Source organism: Propithecus coquereli, unplaced genomic scaffold, assembly GCF_000956105.1.
Source record: "Propithecus coquereli isolate 6110/MARCELLA unplaced genomic scaffold, Pcoq_1.0 Scaffold136, whole genome shotgun sequence".
NCBI classification, from domain to species: Eukaryota; Metazoa; Chordata; class Mammalia; order Primates; family Indriidae; genus Propithecus; species Propithecus coquereli.
This window is the reverse complement of record NW_012137858.1, coordinates 1,652,580-1,678,614: the sequence shown is the minus strand read 5'-3', so window position 1 is coordinate 1,678,614 and position 26,035 is coordinate 1,652,580. Positions and strand designations below refer to the sequence as shown.

Sequence of the window (26,035 nt, the reverse complement as noted above, 5' to 3'; positions counted from 1 at the left end):
CTTTAAAAAAGAAATTGCAATCTATGTTTGACTCTGTGTCTTTTCCTACTGCAGATTATTCACTGTGCCTGGATGTCATTCAGTAAGTGTAATAAATTGACTACAGTAAATACTTAATCAATGCCGAATATAAGGAAGATGACCTCAAAATTCCATAATACATAGCTCCTATCTACTAGTTCTGATAACATACTCTTTTCAGCTACTTCTCCAACTTTTCATTGTCATTTGAATTTCTTTCTCATATTAAGCATTTCTATCCAACTACATGTCACTCAGCACATTTTTCCCAGTGTAACACAAAACCCCTGCATTCTAATGCTCATCTGGGCCCCTCTGTGTTGTCTTCATGAAACTTGGGAGCAAGGAGAACTTATACATGTGCTATTTATTGAGCCATGAGTAACAAAGTCTTTGATCTCTGACCCAGACATCCCATATCTTCTGCTGGCATCTGTAAAATAGTAATAAGCTAATCTATCAGCTAGTAAGTAGGGTAAAATCAAACCGCAGATCTGATACTTTTGAGTTGTACTGGTGACTAAACTGAAACAGAGAAACCATGTAGTTTGTTCAAAATCATTTAGCCTTAAAACTGAGAACTTAGGTCCCTTGAGCTACTAAACTAAAGCTCTAAGTATTGTACTAGAATGCCATTGATCTTATATAATTTGTACTGAAAGTACTGAATGTGTTTGCTTCCCCTATCTCTTAAATAAAATAAAGCACAGTCATTGGTGAATGCCAAACAGAGGGCATAGATTTCTAATTTAAGGGCTGTCCCCTGGTGGGTGTCAAAACCTCAGTTATATTTGTGGAAGTGATGGTAAATGTGTACATTTCCTTGGGAGAACCCAGAGGCAGCAGTGCAATCCTAGAGAAAAAATGGCTGCATGGTAGATTTAGATATGCTCAGAGCTTAGACAGCCTCACAGGACTTTTCATATTCCATTGCGGTATGAGAGCAATAGAGCAATTTCCAGAGTGGCACAGAAATAGCAGAAAATCACATACACAAGAATGAAGATGCCAGGTAGCAATCCAGTGGCACCTGAGTTGTGACTATAGAATATTTGAAACAAAATTCCATGGCACCTCCCTCTAACTCCCCAAAAAACTGGTACAATGGAACTACCCCCACCCAATAATAACTCCAGGAAAAGAAGGGAACTAAAATTCCCTGAGAGTGTATATTCATTAACTCAAAGAATCAAAGCCCAAAATAAAAATCAAGGTGAGTTATAGAAAAATAGAAAAGGTACTTTTCTTGTATATCAGAGGTTGTGGGTTGAGATTTACACTTTTACAAGTCAAATAGCAGTACAAGGAAATGCTGCCTACATGTATTTGTTGAACTAAATTTCTTAGAAAATTTCAGCTCTCCTCCAGGCCTAATGAATGTAGTATTAGAGAACAGTGGAGAATTGAATGAAGAATTCTTGGCACTGCTTCAGCCATTTCATATGTAGAACTTAGTATCAAAAATTATGTACGGAATGCTATATATGTAATAATCAGTCCTCCTCTGTCCTAGAGGAGAAAGACTGTGTCTTTGTTTTAGATTCTCCCACAGTGCCTAGTACTGGGCTCTAAGCACAATGGGCACTTAATAAATATTGTCAGCCACCCGATGGATTGAGGTCACAGTAGAAAAGAATCAAGAAAGAAACAAGAATGATAAGGCAACATATGGAGAGAGAGCTAATTCTAAAATGTCCTCACTTCCTCTCTCCACTTCCTACCACAATGCCTATGTTTTCCTATTAGCAAACTTATTTGCCTGACAACATTTTAAAACTTATTGAAGAGAAGTAGCAATCTTTCCCCTGTATTACTAAAGAGCAGAAAATATTAATTCAAGCAGTGCAGGATACAAGCCTCAAACATATCTAGGTAGATGAGTTTGGCTTTATAAGTAGGGACTTATGCTCATTTTCATTACTGAAGCCGCACTTAGCAGCACCACTTAGTACTGTTTTTGTAAACTCTTCATATAGCAAATAGTGATCTAAAGCCCCTTGGTGGGTTTCCATATGAAAAGAACAAAGGAAACCCTTAAGTGGTCTAAGCCCTGTGTACCATTACCACTTCATCAAAGATAGAGCTTCTCTTTTTTCATCCTTGGAGTGATGGAAAGAAAATTACCTATTAGCACTAATGGGCCCTTGCAGGCGAAATCCCGCATGTGAAGGAAGATGTATTTATTAATGGCCCTGTGTGTGAACAAGAGCCAGGACGGACATCCAGTAAGAGCCAAGTTTTCTACAGACTTGAAGTTCTCCTGTTACCGCCTTTTCAAGCTAAGTGCTGATATTTATTCATATGCTTTAAGTAGGTCACATATGTAATTGATGAGGCAATGCTGGAGTTGGGGCATTTTCAGCAAATGATGCAGAGAACATATATAAAGATGAATAACCTCAAATATTTGGGAGATGGGCTTCCTGAAGAAATCTCAATAATACCCTTATCTCCAGCACCATGTATCCATAAGCACTATGTTCCTCTTAAGAGTGTTGTCTGCACGTCTGATCTAAAGTGATATCACACATATCCATTCCCTGGTAGTTGGGTAGTAACAACTAAGAAATAGTACACTGGTGTTTTAGTTATATCTGACTACAAACATTGGCTCTGCCACTCACTGGCTGTCTCAGTAGAGGCACGTCTCATTATATACCAGTCAGATTCTTTATGAGTCAGATTCTTCATCTGTGAAATGGGGTTAACAATGCCTACCTTATGAAGATTATAAAGATGTACATAAAGCATTCATAAAGCATGTAGTCAGCACATGATTCATACCAGTTTGGCTGTGTTGGTGTGTCTGGTAAGGACTACACGTCTACGGTGTGCTTCATTCTATGTTGACTGCACTGAGAAATACGGAATAATGAGAAGTCGAGTCTGTCACCTGTTTCTAGTACAATTGCAGTGACAATGAAACTGCCCTTTACAAATCAATAAAGGGGGGTGCAAGGTGAGAACCATGGTAAGGGCCTAAAACTCTGTGAAGGCGCAGGCCTAGCTAAAAATATTGATAATAATCAGCCTCTGTTCCCTTGTTTGCTTCTTTATAATTGCTACTCTGAAGTCACACAGCTGGTGGTCATAAAGATTCTTAACTTTCTCCACAGACAACATCACCTTTTCAAAACTTAAAGGTAGTTTTTGAGATATCTTCCAGGTCCACCTTCCAGTGGATTGGTTGACCCACCTAGACCACTGGCCCATACCAAGAAACTGACTCATCTGGAATTGTGACTCCAACCCAGGAACTGACTTAACACAAGACGATGATTTCTAGACACCTATAATTTTGCCCCATACCTAGTCAATTAGCAAATCCAATTGCCTAATCCTTTGCCCACCAAACTATCTTTAAAAACCCTGTCTTTCAAACGGAATGTTGCTTGATTAGTATCTCCTAATTTGATACAAAAAGATTAAGAGACAAAAAAATCTCTATGAAGCCCAAGGGCCAGACTGTCAGGTTCAGGATAAATGTGCCTAGAAAATCAGAGAAATCTAAGGTTTCTGTGGACTTTGATTGTAAAGTAAAGCATCATGGAAGAGTTGTGACCAAAAGAAAGTATAGGATACATCAATTTATAAAGACATAAATGTAGGTGCCAGGCATGGGGAACAGCCCGGACATATCACGGAGACAAAATGAATATGGCGTTTAGGAAAGAGAATAAAACGCTAGACTTGACTGGAAGAGAAGAGTTTTCAATTATTTACTAAATAATATAAATAATGTTGTATAAGTAAAGTCAAAGGAAAGGCTTGAATAGCACCATATAACTTACAACGGTTGGCTGGAAAAAAAAAAGACAATGAGGAGTCCAAAGATGGAAGCCAGGTAGGCTAGGAGACTAGGGAATTTGAAGCAGTAATAATTTTGGGGAGAGATGAAATTCCAATTAACGAATATGTGGAATTTGAGTAGCTGTATCCTATAGCAATCTGATGATGTGAACCTGGGGCTTAGGGGACAGAGGTTGGGACTTTGAGACATCAACCAAAAGCAGCTAAGTGAAGTTGTGGAGGAGGTTTTTTCTTCTTTTAAAATAGGGAGCATAAGGCAATTAGAGCAAAGACTTCAAGCTCTGTCTTACAGTAGCAGAATGCAAGTGTCGAGGTATAATTAGTTCTTTGACTCAGCTTTCCTGTTTATTCATATGTACTTCTTTGTGCCTCTTAAACATCTCACTTTCATTTTAATTAAAAACAGCATACATAAAAAAGACAATTGCTTTGTAGACTTGGAAAGCTAAAACTCTAGGGAAACTGAAGGAGGCTCCAGCAAACTCTTATAAATGGCCTTTGGGGGGAAAAAAGATGAAGTCATAAAATTGTGAACCCCTTTTCTGACAATTACCTTTCCCAGTTCTTTGTGTGTGAATGTCTTATCTCCCCATGAGTTTATAAATTCTTTGAAGAAATGACCATAAGCACTTTTATATCATCATTTCACTTAGCATGCACTCAGTAATTATTTAACTCATTGAATGAATGGATGAATTAGTAGTTTGCATTCAATAAACAATTATTTGAACAATAAGGACATAATGTAGGTTTTATGCATATAGCACTCATATTTGTTTCTTGTTCCTTTTACCTGAGAAATAACTAATGAAGTTAATTGTGAAGAATTTTTCATCTTCTGGTCCCTTTTCTTGAACAGAGGTGAAGCCATCAGCTCATTAAGAGAATTCAGTGCAATGGCATTTGTTTTCATTCTGGTAGAATAATTTGATAGGGTAATTCATGACCAGTTTTAACTGAAATACACTGAATTTACTTGTAGGAGAGGTAGACAGAGAAGACAGAGGTGCAGAAACAGTTTTGGCTATCAATGTGTGGTGATGAGAACTCACATATTAGTTTACTTCTGCAGTTAAAGTAATTGGTAAAATCTTTGTAAAAAATTAAATTGGAGCCCATTCTGGCTTTCTATTTCACCCTGTCTCTTTGCATTCCACCATTCTCCGTGCTGCTCCATGTACAAATAATGACCTGTCTCCTGCAGCCTCCATAGGCACACTTCGCACTATGGATGCTTCACACTCTCTCTCCAGACTCATGTATTTTGTTATTATCACAAAGGATGACATGCATTTCCTTACTGTCTGTGGCTACAGAACACACCAGGCTAACTGTGTGGACCCCTGATGCTCTGCCCTAGTGAGTTTTTCAATCCTGATCTGCACTTCCTTTTTGTGTGCAGATGTTTCTCTCCATGCAGCCTTTGGGCCACCACTCCAGGACTCCAAGGACTGTAATCCTTCTGGTTTCACGCTCCTATTTCTTGGCTCCTTGCCAGCCACAGGTGTTCCTGATCCCATAGTAGGCTCCCACATCCAGCTATTGTTTAGCTATTGTTATAGCTGAAAAGGCTTTGAATTTCACAAAAGTCACTAAGACAAAATGAATTTAAATGTACAAAGTCCAGTCTGAGGGAGAGAGGGCCTCCCTACTGCTTTGAACTTTGATAATCAGCGTTAGGCACTGCCATAGTCAAAACCAGAGAAGACAGCTCTGATTTTATGATTATAATAATAACTGACATTAGTGTAGTATCCTAAAGTTTACCAAGGACTTGCACATGTACTGGTCTATTTGATTTTTGCCTGGTGAGCTACAAGGGGAGTAAAGATTATCAAGGACACATGTTAACAGATGGAGAAACTATGGTTCAGGCTACGATGCTATAAAGCACCAGGGTCTGATTGCAAGCCTAGATCTTATGAAACTGACCATTTTCACTCAGTCCATACTGGCTTACACACTACACTGTACACTCTATGTGGCAAGTGGCCAATACCATTACTAAAAACTACAGGAAAATTTGGAGAGTCATAGCTAGTTGAGAAAAGTAATGGTAATAAAAGTTAGCAGGAGTCCAAACAAGCTAACAGATTCCTGGGATAATAAGAGACTCATCTGCATGCTACTGAGTAATTTCATGAAGACAAAGTCAGTTTGCTTTCATAATCATAAACATTAGGTATCAAAATTCTGATGAGTGGGTAGAATTCTCATGATTCCAAAATCTGAGTTTTAGATATGATAGCTACTTTTCAATTGCTTCCCACAAAGAGATAAATCAGTCACCTGCACGCATCCATGGCCCAACCTAATACCACCTAACAGCTATGTATGACAGGTCGGGGTGGACGGTCCAATAAAGTTTGATTTCAGATCTTAATGTTTTCCTGTAGTGAGCTTTTGAGAGTTAAAATGGTCCTTTTGCTATGGACAGAACAGACAATGCTTTCAACATTCCAAAATTTTGTTTCAAGCTGAAATTTTGAAATAAAATTGCCCAAAGAAAGAGTATTTTTAAAAAGTATGATTCTAAAACTTACAACATGAGGACAGATTTGGTTTGTGTATTTGGCCAACAGACTGTGAGGAAAACCTGATGGGCATGCTAAATGGAAAATAATAAAGTGAAATTGCTATGGGGTGCATGTGGTAATCCCTCTTCTTTTAAAGCCACCCTATGCCAGTGACACTGCGGCAGATGGGGTGCGAGTTCAGTCACATAAATTCATGCCAAGATAACTTCATCTCATGGCTTTGAATCCTGAAGTTTATCTTTAGGTAAAAACTGGGTACAAATATTTTCAAGTTTTTCCTTTTGTCCCTATCCGAGTGACAGCCAGTTTAAATACCTGTGGCATCCTTTACAGCAGACAATTCTGTCACCATTATTTACGTGTTTCAACTTCCAATCACTGGATAATACTCTCTGGGATTGCATATGGATTTGCAGAGGTTCTTACACACATTGTTACACCTTCCACATGCATAGCACCTTGGCGTGAAAGGTACTTTGACCTCTCTTATCCCATTTGATCCCCATAACAACTCTTCACAATAGTCAGGAGGTTATTATCCCTACTTGACAGGTGGGCAAACCACCCTTCTGAAAAGGTAAGTTACCTGCCCAAGGTAATACTACCATTACAAGAAAAATAGCACTGGCACATAAGCCTTCTACTCCCAGGCTAGCTCTTTTCCTACCACACTTTCTACTATTTTTACTAAAGCCTTTCTCAATGACAAAAATAGAATAGACAGAGTAGTTTAAAAATGACTGTTCTGGAAATTAAGAGAGGCTTATAGGTGGGGAACCAGTAACATGACCTGTGCAAACCTGTTATTTTTCCTGAAATTTTGCATAGTTCTATATAACAAGTTGGCTTTCTTTCTTTCCCCAAATAACTTTTATTTCAAAGAATTTTTTTTCTTATTTCAAAACAAATGAATATTTATTTCGGGTGGGAAGGAACCAGTGGTATACAGGGTAAGTATAAAAGAACAACTCTTCCCTATAATAATGGCTTGTTTAGTGCAGGTTAAAAAAATGGCACCTGATCTCGACTAAGATATAAACAGAATAAAGGAGATTATAGCCACCAGTGGTTTTCTGAGTAGCCTGAAAGGACAAAGTGGCATAAAGCACACACAAAAAACTTTACAGACATTGCCAAAGAGCTTCTAAAATATCATGAGCTTCACAGAGTCAATACATATTCAGGACATACAACAATTAAAATTGTTGGCCATAGTGCTTGAGGAGGACTTCAGAGGCTAAGTAGATAGACCCGGTATACACAGTCTACATAAGGCATAGGGGTAGGAAGAGCACGTGGCAAGTACCAGTAGAAACATTCAATTCTTTTGCAACTACCAGAGGCAAAATTTCAATGTTATACAATGTGGTAGTAAAGTAGAAGTTTGAATAACTAAGTTTTATATGGAAAGAGAAATGTTTTATTATATGGCATTTCCCTCCAATATTAAAATAACTATTACCTTTCACTCTAGATCTTCAGAAGGAATTCCTTCAAGTATGTTGGCAAATACAGATAGTAGTATTTAAATACTGCTACAGACCTGGGTTCAAATTTTATTTCTACCACTTGGGGCTATGTGAGAAGAAACAACTCACTTAACTTTTCTGAGTCTCCATTTTCTCATCTGTAAAATGGGGGCACTAATAACTCATTCATCTAATTGTTTGTTGTAAGGATTACAACATATGTGTGTAATAGAATATCAGAATTGAAGTCCTGACTGAAGTGCCAACACAATAAATATCAGACAATTGAATATAAGACACGTATCCGGATGCCAAATTTACAAAGGAAAAGGTAAAATACTGGTTCTAAGGTCTTTGGACCTCTCAGCTATAGCAAGGATCATATCATAATAATGATAATAAAAGGGGTCAGAAATTGGAAGGAAAGGTGCCTGAAAGTATCCTTTAAAGTAGCTCTTAGTGTGCAATGAGTTTGTGCTAACAGACTCTAGCTTCAAGCTTAGTATAAAAGCTCTCAGCAGTTCTCCTGGAGAACATTCTTTGTGTTCTTTGCAGTTGGTCTAAGGAGGTCTGGAACCTGACCTGCTGAGAAAACTTTAAATAGCTTGAGGCAGCAGGATAGAAATGAGAGCCTTGGAGATGGGCTGCACTTCCAGGGATGAGGGGGCAAATGATGCATGGAAATTTCTCGTGGGCAGAGGTGGGCCCCATGTGCATGAGAGCAAGGTGGGAAGGACGGCCTGGAGACAGAGCGGACCCAGTGCTAAGAGTCTGTGTGGAGGGAACAGAAAGTATCACCACTCCACAGTAGCTGAGGTTACAAGGTCTGGCAGAGAAGCCGTGGATGAACCCAGGAAAGCACCATGAGAGGAGGAGAGAGCTTGAGGGATCTGCCAGATCGAGAGTCCCAGTGTCAGCTGATGTTCCTTGTCAACAAGCTGTGGGAAGGTAACAGTAGGAAAAGCAGAAGCTGAACTTGCCACTTCTCCCTCTGTCAGTGACTGGCCAAAGTAGACTGTAGCTTGAATTTTGAATTTTGATTAATAACTTACACTATCCATTTTTAAGTGTTTGAATTAAGATTATGTTTTATAATGTAATATGGTTATAGACTTGTCTTAAAAGTGAATTCAATGATTTCCTCTAAACCAGCACATGGTACAAGTAGCTCAACACAAGACATTTTAAAGTGATGGCTTGAGGTAAAAATTAATATCATAGTTTGATTATATTAAGACATCATGCTTATTTAATGTAATACTTTCACATGTAAGCCCTTAACACAATGCCTGACATGCAGGTTCTCAATAAATGACAGAATTGATAATAATTATGATGATGGTTATAATAATGAAGGCAATTTATAATATCTCTGAATAAAGAGCAGAGTCAGATCCAAGCCGAGAGGTTGTTGAAGATACTGAGTTTTGCACACTACCCTATTGCTGGGCATGATCCAAACTTATGTCCCAGCAAAAGTACAAATATTAATAATTATGTCATACACAATCAAGTTTTTCAAAAATAGATGGGGCCATGCATGTTAAATTTATAAATGGCAATCGTCTGTTCTGTCGTAGAAACAGAACATTAGTACAGGAACTTACTTGTTTGAAGTCTTTTTATAGTCCCAGAAGTCCAAGGGGAAACCGGTGGTGAGAGATCTAAGTAGTGTGGGGGTTGGGGGTAGTGGGGTGGTGAGTGGGGACTGAGGGTGGGAGAGGGAGAAGGGAAACTCCTACAGACAAGCTAGGAATGATAATAACTAACATCATACTAAGTTCGCTCTAAGAAACCTGAGAATGCCAGATGGACTCTGCTGTGTCAGGGTAGTTATGGAACTTGGTCTAAATATTGACAACACCTGTCAAAGACAGGTGAGCCTTAGGAACCAACCCCTTCTTACAAACCCTTGAGCATCGAAGAATATACTGGCTAACCTAGTGTAGTACTGTGGGAATTGAATATTCACAGAACCTACCTGTAAAACAGAGCGGTCTGAGAGCCATGAAAACGCCGAAGGTTTAAATCCTACTTGAGTGAGCGAGATGTTGCCAAGCTGCTTTTCCAGATGGCTGACACAGGGAGTGCTTGACCAAGGAGCTCAAACACTATGAAGATAACTCAGCACCACTCCTGGCATTCTCTGAAGAGGAACCGGCACCAAAGGCTCATCTCTGGATGAGGCTCAGGTCTTGAGAGCAATCACCTGGCCCTTAAGAACTCAGCTCTGAGCACCTGCAGATGCTTTCTTCTCTGTAGCACCGATCTTTAAGAGTTCAAGTCATCTAATTACCACCCCCACTGAGACATAGTAACCTGTCACCTTGTCCTGAAAGGCATCTGGGCACTGGATTCGGCTTTCTAGTAGCCCATATTTTGCTGATGCTCACAGGTTTATAAGACTGAGAAAAGCTATGTCTCCCTATGCACAATCTCCTTGCAGCTGTTCCAAGAAAAAAAGCCAAGGAAGCCCAGGCCCACAGCTGTGAGAGCTCAGCTAGTGTCCTGGCTGAGCAGAAACCAGCACCAGGCCTTTAAGCAAAAGGCAAGGGATGGGGCTTTTAAAGCCGCACCAGAAGTAAAGAGCCCACAGGTGTCCCCCTCACTACAGGTCTCTACTTGGGCCTATCACTCATCATACCAATAATACCCATAAGGTCAAAGATTTCTTTTCAGTGTGTTGCTGCAGGTTGTCACTAGCAGTCAATTGAGGTTGATATAAGCAATAAAACTTGTTTACCGGTCTATTGTTGAACTGAGAATTAGAAGACTAGATCTGGAACACTAACTAGCCGCATGGCTGTGTAAGTCAACCTCTCCTGAGCACATTTCTCTTATCTGTAAAAGGAATTGGTCAGATGAGATAACCTCCAAGATCACTTCTAGTTCTGAGTTCCTATGATCCTAATAGTGGAAAGAAAAGTTTCAACTAATTGAGTTGGAGGGAGCTAAAAAAAATTAAACAGAGAAAACCCATGCCTAATGTAGGAGAAATTCCAAAACAAGTACAAAAAATGGCTGTTAGTAGGAGATAAAGAATTTAAACTCTGCTTCAATCTGTAAGCTGGCGCAAGGGTCACAGAGAAGCAAAGGAAACAACTTCCAAACCAAATGTTAGACGGTGGTCCCAGATAACTGTGTGTGGGAAGGGAATGATGTCTTAATGGGGGTGGAGAGTGAGAGTGGGATTAAAACAAACTGACAAAGGCATTAAAGTAAAGAGAATAAATTGAGACTGATTTCTCCAAAGCCTGGGAATTCAAAGGAGATGGCCCAAGATAAACAGCGGTTTCATGTCTCTCATTGTCTTTCAAGTAACTGCTCTGTAATTCTTGCGTGAGAAGAGGAGTAACAAAAATGTCAAGTCTTACTTCTACATACTGAGAGCCTTATTGTCTTTGTTCTGCACTATGGCAACTGCCTCCAAAGAGGCCTCTTTTCCCTGAGCCTCCACCCATCTATCACATTGAAGCCAAAAGAATAATTCTAAAGAGTGCTGTGAACTCCACTATCCTGCCTAGAACCCTTTAATACTCCCTTCCGTACCTTCTGGCATGACATTCAGGGCCCTTCATAATGAGAAAATCCTTCCAGCCCACAGTCTCCTTCTCTTCTCTTTCAAATTCATGTTTTGGGCCATGAAAATCTACCTCTGTGCTTATTGCTAGTTGGTCTAGCAGAGGTAAACCTGGCCAGCGGCAGCAGGGCAAAAGCCCACGAAGTCATGTTCTTAGATCAGATGGTGACAGGTCCACTCCCTATATTAAACCCTGTCTTTGGGGAATTGGGAAGTGATATGAAGAGGAGAGTAGACAGAAGTGGAAACACACAGGAACAAAAGCAACAGGTAGAAGCCACAAGGCAGAAGCAGCCAAGAGTAGGAGAAGCTAGGAAGCAGGGAGAGATTATCTCCTAGTAGTGCCAGCAGACAGAGCAGAGAGAGGTTGTCAGGCTGCTAGAATGGTGGGGCAACGGATTAAGGAGCAGTGAATAAGTATATTCAAGGGATATTTACTGACCATAAGAGGTCACTCTTGACATTCTAGTATGTCTACTTTATCAAAGTTCTTATCCTCTGTGTGGCTTCATTGTTCAGCAGCTGAAAGGGGTTCTTGTCTTTCTTACTTCTTAATGGACGCTTAAAATAATCCCCTATAAACAGAAGCAATGTGTATGAATCTCTTTCACTTATAAACTTAAAAAAAAATGAATAAATATAGTCTGATAGCCTAACCTCAGAACAATAGGACTTTCCCTCGATGTTCCATGCTGTATCCTGCTCTAAGGCTAAGCTCAAAGTTGGACTCTTCTCTGAATGTTTCCTGTTTGAACAAATTATCCAGGCAAGGCAAGTGGGCTATCAGATGTCATATGGGCTGAATACACAAAGCTTGGACATGTTAAAACATGATTAGGACTTTCAAGAGAATCTGCTTCACTGAATTGCTACAGTAAAGATTTGTCAAGTAGCAACATGAACGGGTAGAAAATGGAAGGATATGTGTTAGATTCAGGGTTGGAGAGGGTGGGGAGCTGAGTAGTAGAGACTGATCTGAGATCAAGAAGAAAAGAGCAAGAGTATTATTTATTTTCCAATATTTGCTTAGAGATTGAATATACTTGAAAGGAAAGCCCTAGTTGAGTTGTACCTGATTAGGGGACATTTTAGCGACTTGGTAGCAAGATAAACAACAGCAGGTAGTTGCCTTGAGGGTGAGATTTATTAATAAGAAGAAATATGAGGAAGTTAAGGAGGAGACAGATGTTGGTAGTAATAATGGTAAGAGGAGAAGGGATAAGATCCAAAGCCAGTACCAGAGCTCAAAGCCCTGGAAGGCAAGGAATTTGGGGTCTGAGTGACAGAATGGAGGAGAGAAAAGGACAAAATACTGCCTGGATTGACCTAGATGTGGCCCATAAATAAGTTCCCGCACTGACTTTTTAATAGTTTTGCTAAGTGGCCACCTGAGGGCACTCTATCCTATGAGCCTAGGAATCTTTATGTTTCCCCTACCAAGTAAATTATTTACCCTCAATTTCTTGAAGAATAAGTTTAGGTGATGCCTTAAGCAAGAGTACTCATGGAAGACTGGGGCCCAGAGTTATTCTTCCTCCCTCTTTTTGTTCTTGAACTAGATTAATGAATGAGCAAGATGGACCTCAATTCAAATCCCTGGATAATTGCAAGGATTAAATAAAATAACTTCATTTAAATCTATTTAGCATTTAGTAGAGGCTCAATAAATATTAATTCCCTTCCAAATATATACACAGACTAACATATAGATTTGCCAAATATAGGGAGAAAAGGAGAAATATGAGGAGGAATTACACCAACCCTTTATCTCTTTTGAGGGGGGCAGGACTCAGAAGATTCAAAATGAATATAGAACTGTGTTTGCTCGGAAATCATTCCAGAGAGCAAATTTATGATGCTCCTTTCATGGCATGTCGCTGTGTGTACATAACAGCCAGAGGGAATAAAACAAAAACAGCTGGGAAATAAAGATGAAAGCAAAACTGTATCAGCAGGGAGAGACACACAACCCTCTGAGAATCTGGGCCATGTCAGGAAAGATAATTTGTACAAGGTCACCTGCATGGAATTCGTCTTCTCACAGAGAGATCATTAGTCTCCTGTCCATTTCAGACCTTCTCTATTGGAGTCAAAGTGAGGAATGAAACACATGGCCCCTAATTTTCAAGGTTCTACACTCATGTTCTCTCTATAAAATGAGCCACAGACAAAAGCATGCATTACTATAAAGACTAACTGTGGAATTTTAAATGTCTGAAAACAAAGAGATTCTGCTTCCCCTTGCAAATAGAGCAGGTTACGATTTCCCCCACTCCTGAGGCCCATACAGCACGTTTGTGGCCTCATGCTGCCCTCTAGTGTCTTTTTAAAGTAAAGTCATGTTAGAAAGGAAGAACTCCCAATAATTCTGAATCAGCCAATAATGTGACTTCAGCCCAGGACTGGTAAAACCAAAAAAAAAAAAAAAAAGAAAAAAAGTCAATTTCTAAAATAAAAGAAAAACTGATGTGTACGAAAATTTAAAAGTGAGTTAAATTTGGCCTCAACATGGATTTTGCATTATTTCAGGACTCTGTAACACATGGCATCTAGATAAGTGAATGCTCTTTAAAATTACAGACACCTGTTGTTCTCTGTACAGCCCTCTCAAATGATTTCTGCTTCAGATGGTCCGAGGTGGGATCCAGAAATATGCATTTCACGAACACCACCATCTGATTCTGATGTAGCTAAGTTGGCTGGCCTCACTTTGAGAAGAACCAAATATGGTCACAATGACTTTGAACAAGGTGTCGAGTACAACTGATAATTTTCTTTTAACTCTTCAAGGTTCAATTCATTGACCGAAACAGGTCACCTTTCATTTATCCTGCATTTAGAGCCTCTCAATCCAGCGAGACTAGAACGTAAAGAAAACACTGCTGTTCAAGTCCGAGTGAAGAGCTCATGTAGAAGTTCTCCTACATAGATAACTACCCCCAACCCCATTAAAGTAGGCATCTGAGTGGGAAGGAAAGACAATGCCTAGGTGTTCTTACTCATCCTTCAGATATCCCTTAAACATTACTTCCTCAAAAAGTCTTCCTGGAGTTCCCGTTAGTTTCACTGCCCCTAACGTGGCTGCACAGCATCCTGCACTTCTCTGTCCTGCCCCCAAGCGCCAGTGATCCCTTTGGGACAGAAGTCTTTCCATTACAGGAACCCCGTTATTCTCCTCCCAGAGTCAGAGCTCAGTAAACACCTGCAGCCACACAACCAACAGTGATGATGATGGAGACAGGAGAAGTCAGGCCCCGGGAGCATGCTCTCTTCCCAAGCTCCCTCCAGTTGATGGCACCCATGACAAGAGGTATCTTGGGGTTATTGTTGCTATTTGATCACACACTCAATTTACAAGCCCACAGCCTTGGACTAATTTTGGGAACTCACTTTTTCACATGGTCTGATAAATCTACAAACGTTTGGGAACTTCACAGGATTATAGGTGATAATCATTAGTACAGAGTATCTTTGTTCACATGGGAAATTCACATTCAATTTAAATTGTGTGTGTGTTTTTTTTAAACACAAGTATACTCAGTTAGAGTTTAATACTCTATATCTTAATATTATATAATATGCTATTCTCAATTCATAGTTTTAGTGGTTTTTTTTTGGGGGGGGGACATGGGCAAAGCCTGTCTTACATTCAGAGTTATGAAATACTCAATGTTTTAATAAAAATCAGGTCTGAGAGCTACTTAGATTTGTGAAGTAGAATTTAAGAAAGAATCCTAGACCACAATATCCAATTACCCTCACTTCTATTTTTTTAATGAACAATAAGCAAATATTTACTTCTCAGGAGACACTGTCCTAAATATCCAGAGACACAACACACAGCCTGGCATTGCTCCTCTGGACTCTTGATGTGCAGGGTGGTGCACGCCACATACTTCAACCCATTGCAAACTGCTACTTTCTAGCCATTTTAGTCTCCAACCTTGAGTCCATAGTTTGTAGTGAAGTTCACTTATGCTTCCTGAGGTCTCACCTACACAAACGGGGCACTGTTTTGCTCTAGCTTTCGTGCCTTGGCCAGCACACTGAAGTTTACAATTCCTCCCTTTCCCTTAACAATCACCACCTGAGTCTGCCGTGCAAAACAGGGTCACCCACAAAATAGAGACAAAAAGCACTCCATGCACTTCAGTCGGAGAGAAGAAAGAGAGCAGACGTTTGGCCTGTTAAAGGCACTTCCTTTGAATTTCATTTTATTTTCTGAGCTAAGCTATTAGATTTGTGGGCACAAACAAAATCTCTTTGAAGTTAACATGAAGCCCACTGTGAAAGAAAGGAGACGGCCATTACCACACATTTTATGTGTTGGACAAATAAAGTCCCAGGATTGTAAACATATCCTGCAATTACAGAAATGAAACACTGTTATTTCTCCTTTCACCATATTTAGAAAGAGCATTTTTCTCTAAAAAGTGGTCTGTTGAATTTTCTCTTTCCAGTGCCCTAATTTCCCAATGTATTTACCTTTTGAATCAAAGGGAAAGATCCCATCAATAAAACCAGGGGCTCTTTTCATGCAAAATTATGTCTGCAATGGTATCTGCAGGGCTTTGTAAGGCATCAAGATAGAGCGGAAGAAGCAATGGGGGGGGGCATTTGGCGGAACTGGGTTTACCTTTCTCTCTAATAGTTGTTTTCTCTGGGCAAGTCATTCAAACTTCATATTTCCTACACTGAGAATGTCATGTCAATAGTAACTTCTTCAATGCTTGATGCAGCGTTACATGAGATGGGATATATGGATACATTCTTAGTGAACCACAAAGGCCCATTCAAATAGAAACTTGTGTTTCTCACCCCTATTATTGACATGTTTTCCAAGCATTTTGTCTTGTGCACTTGAGAAATCAAGTATCAATAAGGAAGGGAAGACTTTCTTAGCAGCTGGTGAAAGAAGCATTCCCATGGGTGGGTGGGTGTCGGGGAGGTGGGTTGGGGGATAGAATTCACTGTTGGAGACACAAGGTAGAAGCCAGGCTCAGATCCCTGATGGTCAGAGGATCTGTAAGGATCTAGGAAACCTCACCAAGGAAAGAAAACTAATAGGGTCTAGGAGAATCTCCATGTGTATCTTGTTACCTTGACTCCAAATTGATTGAAAACTGTTGGGACCAAAGAAATTTGCAAATACCTACTTTTCTTTATAATATCAAGTCTAATAATACATTTTTCTGACTCTTTAAATTTTAACCATGCATGCTGTCTTAGGTGTTGCATTTTTTGAGCTGCTATTAAAAATACATAGGTTCCTACCACATTAAAGGGGGAACAGAGGCTTGTGTGTTGTATTATTAATTACATTCTGAAAATCAAATTCTAGTCAGTCTCTGTGGAAAGTACAAACACCCCCCTAAGCAGAGGATCACCCGTGTGAAGGCAGAGCCTGAGGTGCATGCGGGTTACTCCTGCAGTAGCGTGTACTTACTCTTGAGGTCTAAGTTCCTGGCTCCGGCCGTGATTTGTGTTGTGATTTTCGTGTCAATCTTTACAGTGTGGAGATTGCTGGTGTCCCTTGATATCATCACGTTGTGCCACTGATTGTCATTGAGAGGTTTATTTGAGCTCCCTTTGATGAGGTTAGCACCATTTCCCAAATCAAACACATAATGTAAGTACCTGGGAAAAGAATGAAAGAGGGGAAAGTGCCATCACTTTATGAAATTTCGATGAAGTCAAACTAAATATTACAAATGGTGATTTTTTTTCCAGGCAGTTCTATCCTGAATAGAAGTCATGAGAGTGACTTACACAGAGCTCAGGTAATAAGAAATTAAGAAACACTACTCTGTTTCAGCAAGGATTACTCTAGGAAATAGTGAATATAATTTTTAAAATCACGGTCTACATTTTTCTTTATGACTTTGGAAGGTAATGTCTTTCACTACGCTTTTCCTATTTCTACCATTCCCTCCATCCTTTGCTAGGCACACTGGAATGGTTCTTCTTCTCATTCTTTGTGCACCTGTTTATCCTTTCAACTCAAAACTCTTTTTGTATATTGATGTGCACTCATCCTTCAAGACCCAGCTCAAAAATCTACTTCCTGCCCTAGAGGTTTTTCTGATTTCCCTGATGACTCTCCTGAGGCTTGGCACATGATCATCTCAGAAAACATTTCATAGTGCTTTTCTGTTATATTTGTGTTAACCTATACCCCCTAGGATTGTATGTTGGTGTGTGTGGCTTGGGGTTTCTGGAAATCTGAGATGTGCACAGGGGTGGCAAGGGATATATATTCACATCAGTGCCTGGCACATTATCTGGCCCTTTGTAAATATGCAGCATCTGCTGATAAATGCTCAAATCAGTTAAGATGCATCAAATTTTCCTCACAGTTTTATGGAAATTTCACACAAATCTTTCTAAATTCTTTAAGGAAATATAACACAGAATTGAACTTGGGTTGAATGGGATTTTTTGAAATTTAAGTAATACAAGTACTTGAATTAGCTATTTAATTTAGCACAGACTAGCCTACACGCTTCTGGGAATTCTTTTGTGGAATTGCATTGTGCGTAGTCATGAAATACACATTTTGAAGTGTAAGATTCATGAAATGCCTCCTGTAAATTAGAACTCGATGTTAGTTGTATCTCATACATAGAAATGTAGGTATAAAAGACTGGACTGAATCCCTATTAACCTAAGACATCCAAGAAATGATGTAAACAAATGCTTTATTTGTTCACCCCCCATACCTCTGCCTATCACCTTACAAGCCGATACATTCTGTTCAGTATAAATTTTTGGAAATCTAGGTCCATTGTCCCAAGGTTTTATTTATTTGTCATCAAACTGACATGTACTCACCCTTTAACTAATTCAACAACAATAAAATCATTTCCATCTCCACTGTTATATAGAATTAGTCCATCTAGGGATGTTGTCTTAAACTGGAAAAAAAGATGCATAGAAGTGTAGGCTTGCAATGTAGCTAAGGCAACATAGCTCGATTTGGTCTTGAAGGTGACAGGGTCTGCTATGATGTTCCTGAAGCCAAATCTGGCATTGAGCTCACAGTAATCTATGTCGCCATTTTTACACAGGTCAATGTATGCCATTCCGTTAAATGTTAGGCTCTGTAGGTGTCCAATAAAGTTGGAGGGGACAGAAGAAAGATACCGTCGTTCTGTGATGATGCCAGTCTCTATGTTATGGAACTCCAGCCTCGTATGATCACCCGCCATTTGACCTAAAAGAAAAGATAACATATTATTATTTTTTATATCCAAAAGGTACTTTCAACTTTAGACTTCCATAGCAATATTACATTTTAATATACAAGGAGCTGAATATCTTCATGATATTTAGTCTTGCATAGTAAGAACACCTAGGTGATGTTAAAGGGTAAAATAAGGCTGGCTTACATAATAAAACGTTCTTAGGTCAGGTTTTAATCCTTGTCCAAATTTTAGTCTTAACAAAAATCATCCTCATTAACAAAAAGTTACAGGATTTTTTTTTAATAAAAGAAAAAATAAAGAAAGGAAGAAAGTTGGGAATGGAGTGAGGAAAGGGTAAGAGGAAAGGAGAAAGAGAGGGAGGGAGGGACAGATGGATGGATGGTTAGGGTCGGCGAGTATTCTAAATCATCCCAGTAAAGTGATATATACCAGCTTCATGATTAGCTGATATTTTATATATATAATTTATATATAAATTTATAATTAACTATATGTAAATTATATATAATTTATATAGAGAATTTTATAAATTATATGTAATTTATATAGTTAATTTATAATATATATAAATGTTCTTCCAGGAAAAAATAGTGACTATATATTTTCTTGTACCCAATAGAAACAGAGGAGTGTTGTGTTGCTGCCTATTCCTCCAATAATGAACCATGAAAATGCCTTTAAAGTTAAATATGTACTTTTCACTTTCCCTTTTCTGTGCTGAATAATGTCTATAGTCTTTGTTCGCATCAGTCTCCCAAACACATTAGAAATTGTCTTGCTCTCTGGACCTATGCCATTTTCCTTGCACTATGCTTTGGATAACTAAATTGAGCACAATACACTAATTCAGGGCATGCCCAATTTTGATAACACCAGTAAAATTAGCTCACATTGCCACAAGGCATAATCTTCTTTAAACATCCTAGTGCGAAGCTTAGCTACGGATTTATTGAACAATTGACTACTCAACTCTACCCTCATTCCTCTCCATCTCACCACATTTCCATGTCAAATTCATTAAAAGCCAGCCTAGCCCCATCTTTACAACCAGAATGATAATTGTACCTGCTTGCAAGGTTGAAAGTAAAATAAAGATGTAAACTTGTTTTCTAAATAGTGAAGCACAACATAAATATAAGTAACTCTTACCAGTGCCCGTTTTTCACTCCCAGCATTTTGCTTTTGTCTAATTAAACCATCATTCACTCTCTTCTAACTCAAAATGGTCATTTAAATTGCAATTAAGTTCTTCCAGGTACAGCTTCCCTATCCAATTTGCCATAATTGGAAATTTTATCAAGTTCACCCTATCTTATCATCCATAATCTTAATGAATATATTAATTAGAGCTAATCTCAGAATCAGCTCCTGAGACAATGCACTAAACCTTCTTCCCAGGTGTAATAAAGATTGAACACCCACCTACATGGGTCCCCATCAACCAGTCTGACAGATTTCTATTTCTTTAGTTAAGACTGTAAACTATTAAATGGCATTTTAAGGAAATGCTTGTAAGTAAAATTTAGAAGCCATGTTTTTTGGTGTAAAAGAAAAACTGTTTATTTACTTAGTTAATTGACTTTGATGATATAAACTCATTGGTGTACAAAACTCTCTCCTGATCTGTACTTTACTTAATTTTCAAACACTCTTTACTAGTTCTTGGTCCTGGTAACAGGATTCCAGTCTGCCTTGGCATGCTCTCTTTGCAGCCATTGATTTGTTCTGATTCCCTCTCTGAAAACTTTTCTTTCAACAACAAAGAAATCATTGTAAATAACTGTCTCTTTTCTCCCCACCTCCAACACCATGCCTCCTGATTATCTATTCGATGCTAAAACATTATTACATCCTTAGCAATTCTGGTTTCTCATATGACATCATTTCCCTCTCTTTCTTCAGTTCTTATTCAACGACCTCAATACTGCTCTGTGGGGATCTATCTCTGTGATAGCAAATAAAATTAACCTTTAATAATTTCCAAATATAAAACTCTAGAGACACCAGCAACATTGAATTAAGATGCTATATAGAATGAAGAATATGAAAAGCTTAAAAATCACTTGGGCTTTGATAGTCCCTTATGTTTATTTTTATCATTTTTGCTATATCAAAATCTAAGTCTTAACTCAGTGAACCCATTTCTTCTTAAAGGCTCTATTGATGAATAAGTAGTAAAAAAGAAGTCCAGACAAAATATTTCTAATATTTGAAATTAAATATTACCCCATATTGTCAACTTCTTGGCAGCTCTGAAATAGGGAAGACCATTTTGTTTAGCAGGACTAAGACGTTCAGTGACAAAAATAACACTTAATACCAGATTTTCTTTCTCAAAGGAACAGAATATGTATGCAGAACATAAATAACAAAAAGGTAGTAAAATAGTGTGAAGCAATCATGGCCCTGTTACAAGAAAGAACATCATGGTCTATATTCAAGAGCATATTCTTTCTTTAATATGTATATTTATATCATTAAGTACATTATATAAATCACACAGACAGCAATGGCACATATGCTTGCTCATGGGGGAGAATTAGCACCTAAAAGCCAATATCCACTGACTAAGAAAACATTAACTGACTGCTGCCTTTTAAAAAATTATTTTTCCCTCAGAATCTACTCCAGTGTTTAATTTTTATCAGTAGTGTACCCACTTCTACTATCATATATATGTGCGTTGATTCAGTAAGAAAAAATAAAGGACTCTGAAGGAGAAAATATTTTAAGATTCTAATCACTTTAAAATGTACTGTCATTTATAGAGATTTAGTGGAAAGGAGAATTTGGAATTAGCAAAATGCCTCTGACCAAGGTGTCTGGGGTATAGCAGATTGGCAATAGTCTCCTACGAGACAACCACCAGAACACGTTTCTTAGATGGTGTGTTTGTACAGAAATCTCAATATCTAAGTCCAATATTTTTACCAAAACATATAGCAAGATTACCTATTTTAGGTTCAGTGTTGCTCTGAGCTGGGTTAAATTTCTGGTGTGGAACAAAATAATCCCCAAGCCTTATATTCACTTGTTAATTCACTTAAAGTTACTCAGTGTATGGTATATGTGTTAGGTGCTATGCTACATAATGGTGATATTGGGTTGAGAAGAATAGACCCGGCCCCTGTCATAAAACTCACAGTCTACTGGGGGAAGGCAGACTAAAAAAGGTAGGATATAATTAAATACATAATAACAAATCTCGGAGAAATGGTATGAATTTGATGAATGGGGTATTGTGTTAGTAAATGTGGAATGGGAGCAGGCGCCTGATTTGATATTTAAGCTAGATTTGAAGGATTAAAAGGAGAAAGCCATGCTAAGACCTGGAGAAGAATCAAGAGGAGGATTCCAGGAAGGGAAGACAGGTGAACAAAAGTCTTTGCATGAGAAAGTGCTAGACAGCATGGATGGAGAGTTGTGAGCAAGCCAAGTTAGTGGTTCATGAGATTGGAAGAGCACCAGGGACCAGATCTCATACAATACCTTCTGATTATATTAGGAGCTATTGGAGGGTCTTAAGTGGGAGTGAAATATGACTCAAAAGGGCTGTATGTGTGTATGTGTGTGTGTGTAATCCCTTTGTCAGTACAATAGATTGGAGAGGGTTTAGACTAGGGTAGTTGCAGCAGAAATGAAAAACAATGGATAAAATGAGATAATTTTCAGATATAACTTACAGGATTTACTAAAAATGTGCAGAATGGTGAAGGGGGATGATTATCCCTGGCTTTTAGGCTTGAGGAACTGGATATATGGTGAATATTTTTTTAACAAAGGACATACACACACATACGAAACACACAATACCAGATTTTTTTAGACAAAGTGATGAGTTGAAACCCAGTGACTTCCCAATTATGGACTGCACATAGTTTGTACAACACTATACCTAGGAAATCTTCCTCCTTGAGCTCCTCTGTTGGCAACTGCTATTCTCATTACCTTAGGTGAGGTGCAGACATTCTCGTGAACAGCTGCAGTATGTATTGCCCTATGTTCAACAGACTTAACAGATGTCAGAAAATGTAGGACTTCGCATGAAGAGTCCCTTGTGTTTTCCTTTTTAAAATTCTTCCCGTTCAGTGATTTCTGACTTGCTGTAAAATTTAATAAGAAACCTCAATTGCTTCCCTGATTCATGGGTGGTTTCAAGTGGCCACTAAGATGTTTGGGAAAAAAAAAAAATCCCATTCTAAATTTAAGCCTCAATTCCAAGTTTCCATTGCTACTTTTGGAAACCTTTTCTGTACTATATAAATCAAGGCTGATTTACTCTTAAAAATCATTACATAAACAGAAATGTTTCAAAACAAGATGGACAAATGGCCAAGAAACATACGAAGAAATGCTCAACATCACTAATCATCAGGGAAATGCAAATTAAAACCATAATGAGATATCACCTTACCCCTGTCAGAATGGCCATTATTAAAATTTCTGCCTTCCTTCTCTAAGTTAGGGAATGATTCTTTCAAAAGTTAAAACACTACACTTGATATCTCCACATTGATAGAGCTGACTGCCCTCTGAGCATGGGAACCTCTTTGGGATTGAATGAACAGACACTTCTCCATTGCACAAGGACCATCTTGTGCTTTTTACTAGAATAATTAACATGGAGCTGTTCTCTAAAAAAGAAAGAGAAGCTAATATCCCAGTGGGTCATGTGCTTGGAGTTATTTTCAGAGAAAATAAAGGCACACTGATTCCTCTTTCATTTGGTTTCCCTATGTCTCCAGGGTCAAGCTTTGTATAGCTCATCTGTGTTAGGAATCTACAAATTGGGATTGAACTTGACATTCTTAATACTTGAGTTTAACCAACTGAGCTAAATGGCCAAAAATGATCTATTATAGCTTCAAGTGAAAAAGTGGGTCACCTAACAGAATGCCAGTATATCTATCAATTTACCTAGAAGCTAAGAAGTAGAACTTGCTGCTGTTTATCCCCTAAATATTTAAGAAACAAGGAAACTAAACAGAAATTGGCATCCAAACAATGACTTCAATATTTTATGTGTTACTAAGAAATTTATCAGACAAAAAAAATTAAAATATATTATAATTTCTTCTCAAAATATTAAAGGGCAAAAATGACATAAAATGTGTTGATCATTGGGGAGGAAAAACATTTAACAGGCTGCTCATTAAATAAAATTGTTAGGAGAAAACTTAGAATATAAAATGAATCGTGTGTATAAGCTTCAAGTTGTGTACGAGCCTTGATTTGAAAAGCCACCTGCAAAAAATGAGAAAGTGTAAAGCATTAGCATTAGCAAAGTCAATAGGGACAAGGAGTTTACCTGTCATGGCCTGTTGGTCATCCACAGTTAACTTTAAACTTTTTCCTCGCCGAACCACACGCACTGTGTGCCATTCATTATCATTGAGGTTATAGCCAGCAAAAAGGGTCTCGGGACCTTTGCCTGTAGAATATGCCAAACAGTCATTATGGACACTCAGAATCAGTCAAGCAAATGAACCTCACAGAAAGTGAGAGAAAGAGACAAAGAAGGGGAGAAAGCAAGGGAGAGGGAGGAGAGAGAGAAGAGAGAAAGACATGAGAGAGAGGAGGGAGAGAAAGGAGAGAAAAGAAGAGACTGGCTGGACCAATTTTCAAGCCCATTAGAGTTATACATAGCAAGCAAGAAAAATGACAAGTTAACAAACATTCAGGTGTGACAACTTAAGAATCATTAACCTATATGTTGATCTAAGACAAGTGAATTAACCTGTTGTCATAAATAGGCACAGTCAATATAGCACTGGGAAGCTTCCCAAATTTACACACACTTTTTTTTAAGGAAATCTCTGATTTTTACAGCCATCGCTTTCTTACTAATGGAGTAACTAGCAGTCATGTAACCGCTGACCTCCAGAAGACGTCTGAGCACAGGTCCTTAGCTAAGCACTTTTGGTGAGTGGCTGGTTAGACTCTGGCAAGAAGGCTACCCTAGATACTATGTCATGTGATGGCTGCTTTTTAGCTCTTGCATCACCACGTACTTCCAATGTTTACCAGGTTCTTAGGTTTATTTGCCTCCTAAATTTATGAAATGTTGTGTCTAAAAAACCTCCTTATACCTATTTGACATATATATGTGTGTATATGTTGCAAATCTCTCTGTGTGTGATGGAGGCATTTCTGTAGGTGCAGGTATTAACTTGCAGTAAGTGGACAAAAAAAGAAAAGAACGCAAAGCCAATAAAGTTCCAAATGTTGAGTGGGAAAGAAAAATGGTGATAGTAACCAACAGCAGAGGTCAGGGATTCCCAGCTAATGGCCAAAAGATAGCGGGCAAGAAGTGTAACCAACTGGGAAAGTAACTGCTAGTGAATCTATATAAACCTGTGCAAATGGAATTTAAATAGACTTATTAATGGAACAGACATATTATTTCAGAAAGGCATATGGTGGAAATTATTGAAATGACAAAGTTAGACTATGCCCCTCTTCAACTTTAAAACAAAGCAAGGTGAAATGATTTTACTGTAACTGGAAATTTTTATTAGAAATATGTATTTCTATTAATCTGACATTATGATTCATTGAGAAAAATAACATTAAAGATACATTATTTGGTGATAGATTTTCTCTTATCTTTTTAAGTACTGAAACTTGTTGGTACATTAAAATAATGAAGGGCATGACATCATTGAGTTTCAGGACTTTCAACTGATTGAGGATCGGGATTGAAATTCATAATTTCTTTAAACCAAATTCTGCCAGCAAAACCAATTGATTCCCGAGAATCACTGGAGGACATAGGAGAAGATAGAGGCCAGGGAGAAGGATCAAGGAAAGAGGAAAGAGAAAAAATAAATAAGGGAACCAAGTAGAAGAAACCTAAGTAGTCCATCCACGTGAGATCATTGTTAGCTTTTAGAACTGCAGGCTATTCACCCAGCCTTGATTTCTCTCTTACGCTATTACGGATGATAGAAGTCTTGTATCCTAGGTTGGTGTGTCTCGGGCTTAAAATGAGACAGTGATATAAGCTAAATTTTACAGGATGAACTGCCTCAGTTTTTTTAAGCAGTACCAACTATCATTAAGATTAGAAATCATCTCTTTGTTTTTAGTGAAGTTAAATTACACATCCTGATACAGGAATAAAAACTATACTAGACAGAACAGTTTTGAGAGAATGATCCCTAAATAACTGGAGAAAGCCTGTTAGTTCAGCAACTGCAAAAATATTTTGAGACCAAATGTTGAAAGTAAGTTCCAGGATCAAAGGGACTCTTTCTAGTTTCAATAGTGAAGAAAGAAGTGTTTAATAACTCTGCAGCATCTTAGCGTCCTACTGGCACCACGGGCCATCCTCAGTTTTGATCTTTTTTGAAAAGAGAATATATCATTTTAAAACTATTTTTATAGGAGAGATCATTTTTTTCTTAGAAATAT

At 38.4% G+C, this 26,035-nt stretch overlaps 1 protein-coding gene across 1 annotated transcript in view; it reads right to left on the bottom strand.

Moving 5' to 3' along the window:
* NRXN1 (neurexin 1) overlaps positions 1–26,035 on the bottom strand; it is a 1,407,118-nt gene that overhangs the window by 726,037 nt on the left and 655,046 nt on the right. The window contains 3 exon segments of the mRNA XM_012638853.1: positions 16,864–17,054; positions 18,249–18,630; positions 23,931–24,053. Of these exon segments, the coding sequence (XP_012494307.1) occupies positions 16,864–17,054; positions 18,249–18,630; positions 23,931–24,053 (696 nt within the window).